This window comes from Mirounga angustirostris, unplaced genomic scaffold, assembly GCF_029215605.1.
Source record: "Mirounga angustirostris isolate CCGP_5_RB_7025 unplaced genomic scaffold, mMirAng1.0.hap1 SCAF_15, whole genome shotgun sequence".
Taxonomy (NCBI): domain Eukaryota; kingdom Metazoa; phylum Chordata; class Mammalia; order Carnivora; family Phocidae; genus Mirounga; species Mirounga angustirostris.
Window position 1 is genome coordinate 91512529 of NW_026991723.1, and position 15639 is coordinate 91528167.

A 15639-nucleotide genomic window follows, 5' to 3' on the forward strand; every position below is an offset into this window, starting at 1 on the left:
GTCACAGCTGGTTCTGAGCTGGTTCCCATTCCCTTCAGCCCTCCGTGCACTCCCCGGCAGGTGGTCTGTGCTGTGTGCTGTTTCTTCCCGCCTGGGGCTAACCCTCCACCTCCCTTTGCCATTTCAGCTCAGCCAGCAGATCTCCTGAAGGTCCTAGATTTTCACAACTTGCCCGATGGAATAACAAAGACAACAGGCTTTTGTGCCACGCGGAGATCTTCCAAAGGTCCAGATGTCGCTTACAGAGTCACGAAGGATGCCCAGCTCAGTGCACCCACCAAGCAGCTGTACCCTGGTAAGAGGCGTGTGTGTGTGTGTGTGTGTGTGTGTCCTAGGTGGTGGGACCTGAGCCTGTGTTCTGGGTGCAGGGTGGTGGGACCTGAGCCTGTGTCCTGGGTGGTGGGACCTGAGCCTGTGTCCCAGGTGCAGGGTGGTGGGACCTGAGCCTGTGTCCTGGGTGGCGGGACCGGAGCCTGTGTCCCAGATGGCGGGACCTGAGCCTGTGTCCTGGGTGGTGGGACCTGAGCCTGTGTCCCGGGTGGCGGGACCTGAGCCTGTGTCCCAGGTGGTGGGACCTGAGCCTGTGTCCCGGATATGGGGTGGTGGGACCTGAGCCTGTGTCCCGGGTGGTGGGACCAGAGCCTATGTCCCAGGTGCAGGGTAGTGGGACCTGAGCCTGTGTCCTGGGTACAGGGTGGTGGGACCTGAGCCTGTGTCCCGGGTGGTGGGACCTGAGCCTGTGTCCTGGGTACAGGGTGGTGGGACCTGAGCCTTTGTCCTGGGTGGCGGGACCTGAGCCTGTGTCCTGGGTGGCGGGACCTGAGCCTGTGTCCCAGGTACGGGGTGGCGGGACCTGAGCCTGTGTCCCAGGTGTGGGGTGGTGGGACCTGAGCCTGTGTCCCAGGTGCGGGGTGGTGGGACCTGAGCCTCTGTCCCGGTGGTGGGACCTGAGCCTGTGTCCCAGGTGCGGGGTAGTGGGACCTGAGCCTGTGTCCCAGGTGCGGGGTGGTGGGACCTGAGCCTGTGTCCCAGGTACAGGGTGGTGGGACCTGAGCCTGTGTCCCGGATGGCGGGACCTGAGCCTCTGTCCCGGGTGGTGGGACCTGAGCCTGTGTCCCAGGTGGTGGGACCTGAGCCTGTGTCCCGGGTATGGGGTGGCGGGACCTGAGCCTGTGTCCCGGGTGGCGGGACCTGAGCCTGTGTCCTGGGTACAGGGTGGTGGGACCTGAGCCTGTGTCCCAGGTGGCGGGACCTGAGCCTGTGTCCCGGGTGGTGGGACCTGAGCCTGTGTCCCGGGTGGCAAGACCTGAGCCTGTGTCCCCGGTACGGGGTGGTGGGACCTGAGCCTGTGTCCCGGGTGGCGGGACCTGAGCCTGTGTCCTGGGTACAGGGTGGTGGGACCTGAGCCTGTGTCCCAGGTGGCGGGACCTGAGCCTGTGTCCCGGGTGGTGGGACCTGAGCCTGTGTCCCGGGTATGGGGTGGCAGGACCTGAGCCTGTGTCCCGGGTGGCGGGACCTTAGCCTGTGTCCCGGGTGAGCCTGTGTCCCGGGTGGCAGGGCCTGAGCCTGTGTCCCGGGTGAGCCTGTGTCCCGGGTGGTGGGACCTGAGCCTGTGTCCCGGGTGAGCCTGTGTCCCGGGTGGCGGGACCTGAGCCTGTGTCCCGGGTGGTGGGACCTGAGCCTGTGTCCCGGGTGGCAAGACCTGAGCCTGTGTCCCCGGTACGGGGTGGTGGGACCTGAGCCTGTGTCCCAGGTGGCGGGACCTGAGCCTGTGTCCCGGGTGGCGGGACCTGAGCCTGTGTCCCGGGTGGCGGGACCTGAGCCTGTGTCCCGGGTGGCGGGACCTGAGCCTGTGTCCCGGGTGGCGGGACCTGAGCCTGTGTCCTGGGTGCAGGGTGGTGGGACCTGAGCCTGTGTCCTGGGTGGTGGGACCTGAGCCTGTGTCCCGGGTACGGGGTGGCGGGACCTGAGCCTGTGTTCCAGGTGCGGAGTGGTGGGACCTGAGCCTGTGTCCCGGTGGTGGGACCTGAGCCTGTGTCCCGGGTACGGGGTGGTGGGATCTGAGCCTGTGTCCCGGATGGCGGGACCTGAGCCTGTGTGCCGGGTGGCGGGACCTGAGCCTGTGTCCTGGGTACAGGGTGGTGGGACCTGAGCCTCTGTCCCAGGTGGCGGGACCTGAGCCTGTGTCCCGGGTGGCGGGACCCGAGCATGTGTCCCGGGTGGCGGGACCTGAGCCTGTGTCCCGGGTACGGGGTGGTGGGACCTGAGCCTGTGTCCCAGGTGGCGGGACCTGAGCCTGTGTCCCGGGTGGTGGGACCTGAGCCTGTGTCCTGGGTACGGGGTGGCGGGACCTGAGCCTGTGTCCCGGGTGGCGGGACCTGAGCCTGTGTCCCGGGTGGTGGGACCTGAGCCTGTGTCCTGGGTACGGGGTGGCGGGACCTGAGCCTGTGTCCCGGGTTGGTGGGACCTGAGCCTGTGTCCCGGGTGGTGGGACCTGAGCCTGTGTCCCGGGTGCAGAGTGGTGGGACCTGAGCCTGTGTCCCGGGTGGCGGGACCTGAGCCTGTGTCCCGGGTGGTGGGACCTGAGCCTATGTCCTGGGTACGGGGTGGCGGGACCTGAGCCTGTGTCCCGGGTTGGTGGGACCTGAGCCTGTGTCCCGGGTGGTGGGACCTGAGCCTGTGTCCCGGGTGCAGAGTGGTGGGACCTGAGCCTGTGTCCCGGGTGGTGGGACCTGAGCCTGTGTCCTGGGTACGGGGTGGTGGGACCTGAGCCTGTGTCCCGGGTGGCGGGACCTGAGCCTGTGTCCTGGGTGAGCCTGTGTCCCGGGTGGCGGGACCTGAGCCTGTGTCCCGGGTGCGGGGTGGTGGGGACGGACATGCTGGGTATGGGTATGGCTCCACCCCCCCACCTCCAGCCAGGGCGCAGGGCGGGATGACCGTATGGCGGCAGAAGCACACTTGGTTTTCCAGGAAGCCCTTCTGAGGAGCCTGCTGTGGTCTCATTCTAGTGAAAGCAGCTCAGCGGCCATCCCCACCCACCAGTGAGTGTGGGCCCGCGAGGCCTCATCTGCTCCCCTCGCTTCTCTGAGCAGGTGTGTCTCCAGCTGTAGACAGGCTGCCAGGACTCCACATGCAAAAAGGTGATGGCTAGTTCCCCTGTGACATGGTTGAGAGAGACCCCGGGTCATGGGAAAGGAAGCGCTCCCACACGGAAGCTTAACTGGGGGCAATGACCTGGAGAGACATAGGAATCGAGCATCAGGGCTCCCAGCTAGAGGGTGCAGGCTTCTCCTGAGAAGCAATCGCCAAGCGCCAGATCTCTGCTTGGAATTACATGCCCAGGGTAGGGGGCGACATTGGCTGCTAAGATGTGGCGTCCCAGTTGTCCCTGTCACCCAGCTGTGGACACTGTGGCACCCCCTCCCCACACCCCAGGGTCAGGCAAACCCTCAGGGTTTGTCTGAACGTGGATAAATAGCCCATGATGGATCACTTCTCCCCGCCGCCTTAAATGAGCTCGTGATTCAGATCAGAAAGGGGCCAGGGGACCAGGCAGTCATGCTCTCCTGGGCAGGTGCCCGTTTCATGTGCTATAATACCCTTGTCATCAGTAGAAGACTGTGCATCACTTTTTGGTAACCTGGCTGGGACCCCGACGTTGGGCAGTCTTTGGACAAGTCGCGGTGTCTCTGTGCTCCCACGTCCCCAGAGGGTCCCAAAGGACACGCTCTTTCAGGGGCTTTGTGCCTGCTTCCGATGCCCCTTGCACTCAGCCTGCCTTTAATCCACGGGGCCCTTAGGTGCCTGTCCCTGAGAGAGGCTGGATCGGCCCTATTCAAGAAGGTCACTTCGGGTAGATGAGGTCAGTCAGGGGCACTGGGTCCCCTCCAGACCTCCCGGGAGCCCACCTCTGCGTGCCCGGCTGCCCTGGGCTGCAGACCAGGTCACTGTCAGGTCCCCTGGCTTATAACCCACAGATTGCTGTCAGGGCCAACATTCCACATGTCCCAGAGCACTTCCTCCCCTATGGGGCTGAGCCTGTCTTCTAGAATCATCCACCAGATGCTCGCTCTCATCTCCGCCCAGAAGCTGCCTACGTCCTGCCCCCCGTCCCCCCGTCCCTCCGTCCCCTGTCCTAGAGACTGAGGGGCACAAAGGAAGGGCTCCAGGGGGTGGCTGCCTCAGGCCCTGACGGCTGTGCGGGGCATGCACAGTGCTGTCCCCCGGCCAGGCCGCGCTGGGCAAGCCAGGCGTCCTGCCTGGGACAGATCTGCCGTCACTCTGACCCCCAATGCCCTCCCAGCTCAGGGTGAGAGTCTGCCCCGCCCTCCTAAAACTGCAGGGATCCCAGAAGATAGACTCGTGATGGGAGATGCAGTGTGGATCCCTCAGCTGTAAGACAGGGCATAGTTTCTCAGATCTCGTTTTCCCTAAGCTCTCAAATTAGGGACTTGATTAGACACTTAGAGTGTAAACGCTCTGACAGGGTCTTCTGGTCACAATTAGTGTGAGGAGTGGAACGGGTCCAGGCAGAACCAGCGCCTCATCAAAGCCAAATAAAGCCGGAGGTGGCCTCGGGCTGATCTGAGTAGGAATTTCGAGGGGGTCCCTTCTCCAAATCCCAAAGTGTGGAGTCCGCGAAAGCGGCCAGGGAACATTCTTCCAGGCCAGTGTCGTGTGACTGTGGCCTCGGGTCTGAGGAGACACATGGCTTCTGTCCCTTCTCTCTTGGACTCCGGCTGACCTTTTCACTGGGAGGCCCGTCTCTGGGTCGGGGGAGATGCCTGTGTCTGCTGGACGGGCCGGGTGGTCAGGCGGCCAGAGCTGAGTGTAAACATGTTTGAATGAGTCTTAGAGCAAAGGGACGTCCATGTCTGGGTGACTCATGGCCATCACGAGGAGACCCCAGAGTTGCCCAGCTGCTCCGAGGACGCAGGGCCCCCTTCGCAGGCTCATGGAGGAGCGCTCGGTGGCCAAGGCCGAGCGGCTATTGGGGATCCTTTGTGGGGACGTGTTCTTCCCCCAGCCCGCGCCTGACGTGGGCGAACCCGTGGCGCCCACTGCGCCCGTTCACCTGTTCGGCAGCTCTGTACGGATGGTCTGCAGTCCCAGCTTCCCTGGACTGGGAAGTCAGGGTGGCACAGTGGGGGACCCTGCAGTGGGATTGCTCTCCTTCCAGGGGGGCAGGTAGGCAGTTCCGTGGTGTCTGCACCTGCTAGCCAGACGGAGACTCGCGCCCCCCTGATTCCGAGGGGTCTTCCTCCTCTCACTCACACTCAGTGGCCCGGGTCCTGAGGTCAGCTCAACTGTAGGCCTGGACCTTTCCTGACAGTTGGCACTGGGTGGCCCTGACAGGCTGTAAGGACGAAGGCAGAGCCCAGAACTGGGATGCTTTGGGGGGCAAGCCAGAGAGGGTGACCCTGCTTGCCTGGGGGTCTCCGGTCCTCACCACCCTCTGCCTGCGGGGGGACATAGTGTGACGGGAGGACAGGCCTGAGACCCTAGAAGATGCCATCGTGGATCCTCCTGAATGCAGGAGACTGTGTGTTCCATTGGGCTGCCCCGACTTCCTGGGGCCCCAGGACACAGCAGGCCTCCCCATGATCACTGGCCCCCTCCTCTGTTCTCGTGCCTCGGATTGGGGTCCTCTCTCCATTTTGTCCTCCGTCTGGTAACCTCAGGGCCACTGAGACTCCCTTCATGCTCAGGATCTGAAGCAGGGCTGGGATATGACAATGTCCCCCTGCCCCCTTTGGCCTTCGCCCCAGACCTTCCCTCCAGGCGGGCCTGGCGCTCCAGATCAGCCCCCGTCCAGCAGACCATCTTGTCCAGAAGCCGTTGGCTTAGTAGGATTCAGTTTAATAGTGATGCCTTTATTAAGTTCCTACTGTATACCCAAATGGCCGCAGTGCCCTTTGGCCTCAGAGAAGGGAAAAGGAAATGACCTAAGGAAGTAACTGGGCCTCTTGCTGAACCTGCCTCTCCCCGTGACTTTGAGAAATCGAGTAGGAAGAGTGGGACCCAGACGCAGTCCCACAGAGAGCCCAGAAAGCACGGGTCAGGGAGCGTGTCAGCGTCCGGCTCACGTCACGCCTGGAATAGGCCATCTCTGGAGTGACAATAAAGCCAATATTATTTCACCAGCAGGGAGATTCATGTCAGACATAATTTATCCTCTCAGGCTCTCTGAGCTGAGATCTGCTCTCACGAAGGTGTGAACGCTGGGACACGGCGTCCTCACGAGCTGGAGAGATGGGGCCATGGCTCTCCCCAGGCTGCGCCCTCATTCCCCGTTCTTCTCTGTGTTTCAGACAGGATGTATATGGCGTGGGGTCGTCTTGGGCTGGGGATGGGGCAGTGACCCTCGAGATGAGAGCGAGGGACTGTAACCTTGCCACCCTGGATGTGGGCAGTGGCCTCCGGGTGCCTCAGATCAAACATCCCCTGGGCCCCTTGGTGCCCATTCACCCCCAGGGACCCAGTGGGGCCCCAAGGTCCTGCCCTGGCCTTGCAGTGGGGGCTTCTTCTGGCCTGCCCAGCAGATGCCCCTCTGACTCCCCTCACGTCCCTCGAGTGGAGGGACAGCGTGGAGCCGAGGGCTCTGAGACTGTGGTGATCTCAGGACACCTCTTCCCAAAGGCTTCCCGTCCATGTGGAAGGGCGGCCTGACTCGGCCTGTCTTGGGACAGGTGGCCGCGCTGCCCAGTGTTGCCCATTCCCCTGGGGGAGGGAGACCCCAGCCTGAGCCCTGGGGCTGGGGTCCTCGGGCCTCTGTCCCCCCGTGGGCACCTTAGCTGGGGTTTTGGGACCCGTGGGGTGGACTTCTCAAGTGGCCTTCTGTCTCCGCCTTGGGACCTCACACGAGTCTCTGAGCTGGCCTTTGGGGGCCAGTTGGTTTCCCTGATGGGAGCAGCCGTGGCCTCTCTTGCCCTTGGCTCGTCCTGGCAACATCTCCTCACCCTGAGTCCTTCAGAGGTCACAGAAGCCACAGCGGGTGGTCCCCTTCCTCCTGCCCCCCGGGAGTCTTAGGACGCCCTGGGCCTGGTGCCCTGGAGGTCCCCTTGTCCCCAGCATGGCACCCTGTGGCTCTCTGCTCCCTTGAGCAGAAGCAGGGCGAGCTGCCTGGCCGCACGGCGCTTCCATCAGCAGAGGGCGCCCACGGATAGCGTCTGCTCTGGAAGCTGCCCTCCCCCCAGCTCAGCCCCACAGGCCTTGGGGCCAGCGCTTGACCTTGTTACCGGTCTGACAACAGGGTCGCTCCTTATCCAGGCCCGTAAGCCAGGTTCACAGCCCCTCTTCTGTGAGGGTGCTCATGCCAACACCTCTCCGGATGCCGCTCCTTCTGGCCGGTTCTGCGGAGCGTTTCCGGGTGGCTCCCCTGTGCAGGGACCCGCCACGCTCTCTGGGCCAGCAGGATCCATGGCGGGGAAGGGTGCGTGCACGTGGGGAGATCTGGAGCAGGCAGGGCAGGCCCGCGCTGGCTCTCGGCAGGCTGGTGTGGGCCTGGTCCTTAATGACCTCGTGTTGTTTCTGTCCTGAGTTTTAAAGAGCATTCCCTGCCATTAACATATGGGGTTTGTTTTTTTCCTTCCTTTTTAAAATTTGGGTTGAAGTCTTTCGATTTCTTTCTACTTATCTTCTGTTTTGCATACTAGCCCGGAGATGTGGTCCCTTGCCTCGGGCCTTCCTTCTCCCTGCTCTCTCTCTCCCCCTCCCTCCTGAGGGCACTCAATGAGACACAATCTGCTAGGTATAGCCTTAGGCGCTATGGAGGGTACATACGGAGATGCATCTGAAAACAGCCCCTGCCCAGAGGGAGCTGACATTCTAGGAGGTTCTAATTAGGATTTATACACAGATGTATTGAGGTATAGGAACTGAGGAGATGACGTTGAAGACTCACTGCTGGAAGAACCAGTCAGGTCTGTATTTGTACTGAGCCTCCAAGAGGGTAGGCTTGGTCATGTGGTGATAGGGAAGGGCTGCAGGAACAGTTTGATCAAGGGGCAGATGTGCAGCAGATGGCTGTGCACCACCATATGCACCAAAAGTTGCCAGGTCCCCGAGCAGGTTTGTTTGTATAGCTGTGGCTGGGTATAGTTAGGGCTTCCTGACTGCCTTCTTATCTCTGTCTTCTGTTACAGCATCTTCATTTCCTGAGGATTTCTCCATTCTAACCACTGTGAAAGCCAAGAAAGGCAGCCAGGCCTTCCTGGTCTCCATCTACAATGAGCAGGGCATCCAGCAGATCGGCCTGGAGATGGGCCGCTCTCCGGTCTTCCTCTATGAGGACCACACGGGGAAACCAGGGCCAGAGGATTACCCCCTCTTCAGGGGCATCAACCTGTCCGATGGCAAGTAAGTGGGCACTGCTCAGCAACCCTGTCCTACTCCTGCTGGGGGGTCCGGGCAGGCCGCCTAAAGCCTGCTGGCTGGCAAGGAACCCATGGCAGGATGCACCTGATAAAAAAGCAGGATGGTCCCACCACGCACACAGGTGGGCACCAGGCCGAGAGAGGACTGGGCTTGAGTCCGGAGGCCTGGGTCCTGGTCTTGGGTTGTCTTCTGCGTCTTTGGGGGGCCCTTACTTCTCCCTGGGTCTCCACTTCCCCTTCAAATGCACTAAAGTATCTCAAATGCTAGGCTCCGAGTCTCAAAGGGACATCGAAGATCGTGCGGTTATACCCGACTCCTTCCAGAAAGGATGTACGATATTCTTTTATTTTATTTTTAATTTTTTTACTTAAATTCAATTAATTAACATATAGTGTACTATTGGTTTAGAGGTACATGTCTGTGACTCATCAGTTGCATATAACACCCAGTGCTCATTACAACCCATGCCCTCCTTCATGCCTGTCACCCAGTTACCCCAGCCCCCACCCCCCTCCCCTTCAGTAACCCTCAGTTTGTTTCCTATGACTAAGAGTCTCTTATGGTTTTTCTCCCTCTCTGATTTCGTCTTGTTTTATTTTTCCCTCCCTTCCACTATGCTCCTCTGTTTCATTTCTTAAATTCCACATATGAGTGAAATCATATAATTGTCTTTCTCTGACTGACTTATTTCGCTTAGAATAATCCCCTCCAGTTCCATCCACATCGATGCAAATGGTAGATTTCATTCTTTTTGATGGCTGATTAGTATTCCGTTGTGTATAGATACCACATCTTCTTTAAAGGACGTATGATATCCTTCAGGATATGGACACATTAGATGTGGGAGTGAATGATTTAAAAAAAAAAAGACAAATCTTTCCAGAATTTTCTACTGGGGGCATACCTAAACCCTGGTAGTTTGAAAGTCAGCTCTTTCATGGCGAACACATCTGAGGCCGTGGGCCTGATCTTGGAAGCCCCTCAGGATGTGGTCCCTGTGTTTCTCACGGAGAGCTTCACATCGATCCATCCATCCCCCCACTTCCCAGCAAACCCTGTCTTCTCCAGCAGCCTGCAGTTTGCTACGGGGTTCAGGTTAACAGACCCGTGGCCAGCCTGGTCTGATGGCAGAGGCTGGGCTAGGAGCTGCCCAGCACCCCCGCGACCGTGCAAGAAGTAATTGTTTGCTGCAGGTCCTCTGTGACACGAGGCCTCTTCACCTGCCCGGGCTGTTTCTTCGCAGGTGGCACAGGATCGCTCTCAGTATCCACAAGAAAAATGTCACCTTGATCCTGGATTGTAAAAAGAAGACCACCAAACACCTCGCCCGCAGTGACCACCCCATGATAGATGTCAACGGCATCATCGTGTTTGGGACCCGGATCCTGGACGAGGAAGTGTTCGAGGTAAGACGAGGGGAGGCTGTCCCACGGGCACCTGGGACCGGCGCTGGCGAGGGGTCCCTCCTGGATGCGGCCTCCTTCTCGGGGACAGCGGGAATTCTGGCGTGGCCTTGGTTCCTGTTGGCTGCGGCCTCTGCTGCCATCCCGAGGCCTGTTTGTGGCCTGTGGGACTGGAGAGGCTCTGTGAGGACAGCGCGTCCACCCTTGTCCAAGGGGCCCAGGGACGAGCTTGGGAAGGGCACGGGCTTTGGTGAGCGTGGTCTGGGGCTCATGGACACACGTGGACTCCTGCCTTCTGGTGTCCGAGGGTCCTGGGAAGGGGGCAGCTGGGGCTGGGAGCACCAGAGGCCGGGGTGCTGCAGGAAGGCACGAGCCACCACCCTTCGGAGGTGCTGTCCCTTGGCGGGGCCCACCTGCAGCCTGGGACCCGGTTTCCCCGGGAAATGCCTCAGGGACGGAGAAGGGGGCTGAGCAGAGTGGGCCCTGGGAGCCCCCACTTCAACCTGCAGAGTCCTGCATTTCTCTCCCTTGAAGACTGGGGTTCAGTATAAGACAGCGTTAAAGAACTCTGTCCTGCAGAAGCAGGTCAGCTCTGCAGGGGACCAGCGGTTTCCAGGTGCCCCAGCAGAGTGCAGTCACACCCCCTGGGGATCTTAAATATTCAGATGCTTAGGCTTTGCTTCCTGAGGTGCCGGGGCCCCAGGCCTGTGGCAGGGCCCTGGGATCTGCATTCTAGAAGGCACTTCAGGTGACCGGTGGTGGTCTCCCTGGCTTGGGCGAGGTGACAGCCAGGACCCCTCCGCTGGACTTCTTTCTTCTACATATTCAGGCTTTGTGGAAGGAGCGTTGGCTGCCCCCAGGGCTCTGTGGCTAAAGTGTGTTTGCAAACCACCATGCTGGATGGTCTGAGGGCTCTCCCAGCTCTGGGATTTCATCCTTGGGGCAGCGTTTCCTCTCGAAATTCCCGGGACTGTGCACATACTTGGCCATGTTTGAGAGGAATGCTCCATGCCCTCCAGCCCTGTGCTCATACCTGAGGTAGGGTGTCCGGGCCCGTGCATCTACTCGGTGAATTGGAGACCCCCAGGCTGGTCAGGTGTCGACCGGATCCCTGTGCACTGCGGGGGCCCCAGAGGGAGAGACTGCGTGCTTGTTACTCCCATTTCTATTCTAGATGGAGTGATGTCTCTGCAGATTCCAGGGCTGGCCGGTGGGGAGGGTCTGCTGCTGAGCAGGTGAAGAGTGACTTTTCCAAAGTCTCATCTTTCTGCAAAGTCACAACGGTGCATGTGGCATGACCACAAAACCTCTCAGGAGGGCGCTTGCCCGGTGCAAGCCCCCCCTCTCGTGTGCTGGATTTGGAGGCTCAGGCAAGTTGCCCTGCCGTGTCTTAGCCTCAGCTTTCCTGTCTGTGCAGTGGGATCATGAACGCGGTACTTCCTGGGGCTGTGGCACATGGCGACCCTCAGAGTAGGCGCTCGACGGTATTAGTAGCTTGGTTTTGATTTGAGTTCCGTGTCAAGGCAGGTGGAGATGTGGGACGATGGACGAGCAAGGCCCAGAACAGACACGTCTACACGGAGATGGGGTGGGAGGGCCGCTAAGAGAAGGCTGGGGAGCCAGCCTGTGAAGGTGGGTCCGTGGGCCCTGCTGGGCATGGCCGCCCTTGGTGTGTCCTGGGACAGCAGGGCAGGGGGGAGCCTGGAGCCCTCTGGTGCTGCCAAATTTTGCAAGTTCTGGAGACACACCCCATGGGCACATTTCTGACCCGACTTGCCCAGAGACCTGGGGTGAATTGCAGGATGGCCAGGGCTGTCAGCCAGGCCGGGCGTGGCTGAGGGGCTCTCCTGGGGAGCTGGTGTTGGAGGCACGGGGGTCACACAGGCTGGGATTGAGCTGTCGCTGGTACAGATCCCTCGCTGGTGGCAGGATCCAGGTAAAGCAGGTGACGTTGCTGAGCTTGGGGACTCTCATTTGTCTAACGTGGGGACTAGTCATGGCACCTTGAGGGGTGTTGGGGGCTCACCTGGGCTCAGCTACGTGGGTGCCTGCTCATGATGGGGAGCCAGGGTCACTGTGGACACTGGCCTTCTTCCTGTCGGTTGAAGTTCTGGATCTGGAGGCGGGAGGTGTGCCAATGCTGGGCTGTGGCTTCACGGGTTTGGATTCATTTACTGTGTGGTAGCTTTTCTGTGCTAGGTGGAAATCCGCGTCATTTCTCGTGCCTCGGCTGGGCTCACGGTGTGCCTGTCTTTGTAAAGAGGCCGGAACAAGTGTTCTCTACCTTTAAAAAAAAAAAAAATTTGGGATCCTAAAGCAAATACTACTTCCTGGATATTCTGGCTGAGCCAGAAGGAGCTATTTTCCTGGGAGCACAAGATATGAAGACTGCATTGCTGTAGGGAAGCCCCGGGAGAGGTCAGGGCCTGAACCCCGCTGGGGGACGCTGGCTGGGCTGCTTGGCCTGTCCGAGACTCAGGGTCCCCATCTGCAGCGTGGGATGGCGGCCACGTGGGGCCCGCGGTGCGCGTGTGGGGGGCAGCGCAGGCCTCCCTGTGCGGCTGGGGGCGGGCCGGCCTTGCATCGAGGCGCAGGTCAGGAACGTGCTTGGAATGGCCGGCCGCGGTGTTCCTGCTGTTCCAGCCAGAGTGGCTGCCAGGAGCAGGAGGTTTTGGGGCCCGCGAGGTGTTGGTGTTTTCCCAGACGTGGACTTTCCTGGCTGCTAGACTTGCTCACGTTGGAAAATGTGACCTGGCTTTCGCAACGAAGGCCAGTGGCACAGTGGCCCCCGAGCCTCCTGTCTGGCTTTTCTCTTCACGGGGCAGTGACCGAGCTGGGTGCGTTGGCCTTCGAGGCCCAGACACCCTGGGCCTCAGGGCAAGAGAGGAAGAGTCTTTGTTTCTTTTGAAATAGAAGTGATTTAACTCTTTTGCTTTCCACCAGATTCCAAATAACGGCACTCCCCATGTGAACCACTGGGCTTCTCTTAGAAGCTCTTCAAACTGGGGAGGGGGGGCGGCACGTTGAAAACGATTTCTCCAGCCGCCACGTTCTTCCGCTGGAAGGACATCTTTCCCTCATTAAGTGCCACTTTGTCCCACAGCTCTGCAAGGGCCTGGGTGAGCTGGAAGGATTCGGGGTGACTTTGGTGGGGGCGCCCATCACCACGGGCACACACACTGAGTACTGTGTTGAGTGCTGCGTCCAGACAGGGGTTTACTAAACTCCAGAGAGCCTGTTGGGGCACTGGGGTTTTTCCTGGGGTGCACATGGCCCCACAGAAACCCCCTTGTCCAAAATGAAGTGCCGTCCAGGGCGAGAGCCTGGCATAGGGACTTGGAGCTGCAGTGAACCCTTCCTCCCAGGTGCGGACCCTGGGCTTGGTTGTGCAGGTCGGCAGCCCCTGGTCTCCCAGCCCCGGTGTGAGCCTGTGACGGGTCCGCCCTGCTGGACAGGGGACAGGACAGTCCAGTCCCTCCTGAAGCCAACCCAGGAGGAAGTGCATGCAAAGGTCCCACGGGCTTTGGGCCTCAACCGCTTCCTTTCTAGCTGATAACCTGGAGCCCATTGCTAAGCCTCTCCAAGCCCAATGTCCTCATCTGGAAAATGGGTGGAGGAGGTCCACACTCTGGATGGAATCTGAGTAAAATGCACCCTCCAGGCTCCAGAGAACCACACTGCCCCAGACCCTCTGCACGCTCTGCAGGGCTGCTCTGGGGCGCTGTTCACCCTGGTATCCCTGCGGAGCTGGGTGTCCCATGTCCCGTTCCTTCCCCTGGGATGTGCCTGTGTCCTGGGGTCCTGGGTGGATTGGGTGCCAGGCAGGCTGAGGGGAGATGGGGAGCTGTTCTTTAGAAGAGGGGTCCTGTGGGCCTCCCCATGCAGGAAAAAGTCTTGTTTTCTTCCAGGGCTTAGGAACGAGCTTTGTGTTTTTGGAAACACAGACGAGAGTGCCAGGGAAAGCTATTATGTCTGGCAGGAGTTGGGAAGTGGTTGTTTTCCTTCCGTGGTAGGGCTGGGTAGGAGGCCAGCCAGGTCAGCACTGGCCAGCCGGGCCCGCGACGATACCCGCCAAGTGCTCTGCCCTGCCATCAACCCTCGCCACTCCCGGGACGTTGGCACCAGAGAGGGTGAAGAACCTGCAGAAGGTCGCCCAGCAAAACTGCAGGGGAGCAGGGTGGGTCCCCGGACCTGTTGTTGCCGGGAGCCTGACAGTCCTGCTCTGGTGTCACGTTGTAGGGCGGGCGCCACACTCCCGGCTGCCCGTGCATCTCTCTGTCCACCTGACCAACGAAACTGGGACTTCAGAAACTGGGTCACGACCTTCCCCAGCCAGGGTGAATCCCGGGTGGTCCCGATGATGCCGGTGGGTGCTTGCTCCCGTGGTCCCACACAGGTCCCCAGGACATCAGAGTGCCCTGGCCTGTGGGGTCAATGAAGCCCCAGAACCTTCCAGGAGGAGCCAGCACAAGCCGTTTGCAGGCCAGAGCTGGCCCTCCCTGCCCAGCCTGCTGAGCACTCTCTCCGGCCCTGGCTCGGAAACACGGGCTGATCCGGGGGACCGGCATCCCCCTCCCTACCCTCGGCTCCTCTGTGGGGCCTGGAGCTGGTGGGTGTTCCAGGTGGAGGGGTCTGGAGGGTGGGGCTCGGCTGGGGGGCGAGCCTCTGTGGTGGGAGGACTCTCCTCTCTGGTGAGCCGGGAACAGAGGGAGGCCCACCCCAGGTGACAGGGAGCCAGGAGTTCTGAGCCCGGCGCCAAACCCGCTTCTAAGCTGTTGGATGTTTCAAGGGGCAACAAGACCAAACAGACTGTAAACTGGGGCTTTCTCTGCACGTCTCTGGGTGCCGGCGGGAAGAAGATGGCATCACACCCGAGCGACGGTCCTCCCGTCTGTCCACCCACCTTTCATTTGGAAAGACAAGGGTTTACCTCATCCCTGATTCCCATTTTCCAGAGGCCTGGCTTTTCCACTGACCTGTTCTTTCCTGGAATGCAGCTTTCCTGGAGCAGGAGTGGACCTCTGCCGGGCTGGGCTTTCTCGGCCATCCACGAGGCAGCCTGGGACCCCTCTGGGGAGCGCAGAGCCACTGTCCCTCTGTGTGCACGGTTCCTAGCATCAGTGTCTCGAAGGCGAGAGAGCGGTGGGCTTGGCTTCGGAGGCCTGGGTCCACATCCTGGCTCTCACCGCCCGGGCTACGACCTCGGAGCTCCCAGGCCCCTCCAGGGACCATCCCGTCACCTGCCACGGGACGCATGCGGGGGGTGCACGTGGGGGACCCAGGGCCAGTGGAGCACGTGGGCTGTGACTGGGGAGCTGTAGGCCTGGGACCCCCGGGCCCTTGACCCTGGAGGCTGTTGGCTGGAGGATCTCTTCTCTCTGGGGCTGGGAAGCAGCACTTTCGTTCATTCTGTTTCCATCAGCATCCCTGCAGTGCTGTCATGTTGACCCAAATTTCTCTGTGGAGAGGAACTGCGAGTGTGTTCTAGAGTGTGCTTCTCCCATCCTGGGAAGGTGGTGCATTTGTGGGGCTGGTGGGGCCAGCTCTGAGCTCACGCCCGGACACTGTGGCTCGAGGCTCTGGGGTGCTGCCGGTAAAGCCCCCGTGTCCCCCGCCCCCCCGCCCCCCTCCCGGTCCAGGGGTGTTTCTGCAGTTGGTGTTGCCAGTTAGACCCATGCTGGGAACAGGAAGAACCAGCCTCCGCAGCCGGACCCGGCAGGGACCATGGCTCCATCTGGAATACCTGCCAGGCTGTTCTGTTGCCCTGCTGCGGGATAGGTGCCACAGTCCGGGGCTGTGCCACACAGGGTCCTCCTGCTGTCCTGGCACAACAGTGCAGGCCATTCTGAGCCCGGGGCCC

The 15639-nt window shown here is 60.7% G+C and overlaps 1 protein-coding gene across 2 annotated transcripts in view; it reads left to right on the forward strand.

The window, feature by feature from the left end:
• The window catches only part of COL5A1 (collagen type V alpha 1 chain), a 149734-nt gene that overhangs the window by 37160 nt on the left and 96935 nt on the right, over window positions 1–15639 (forward strand). For both annotated transcript variants that reach the window (XM_045883480.3, XM_045883481.3), the window contains exons 2-4: window positions 128–295; window positions 8145–8358; window positions 9620–9782. In XM_045883480.3, coding sequence (XP_045739436.1) covers window positions 128–295; window positions 8145–8358; window positions 9620–9782 — 545 coding nt within the window. The remainder of the gene's footprint in view (window positions 1–127; window positions 296–8144; window positions 8359–9619; window positions 9783–15639) is intronic.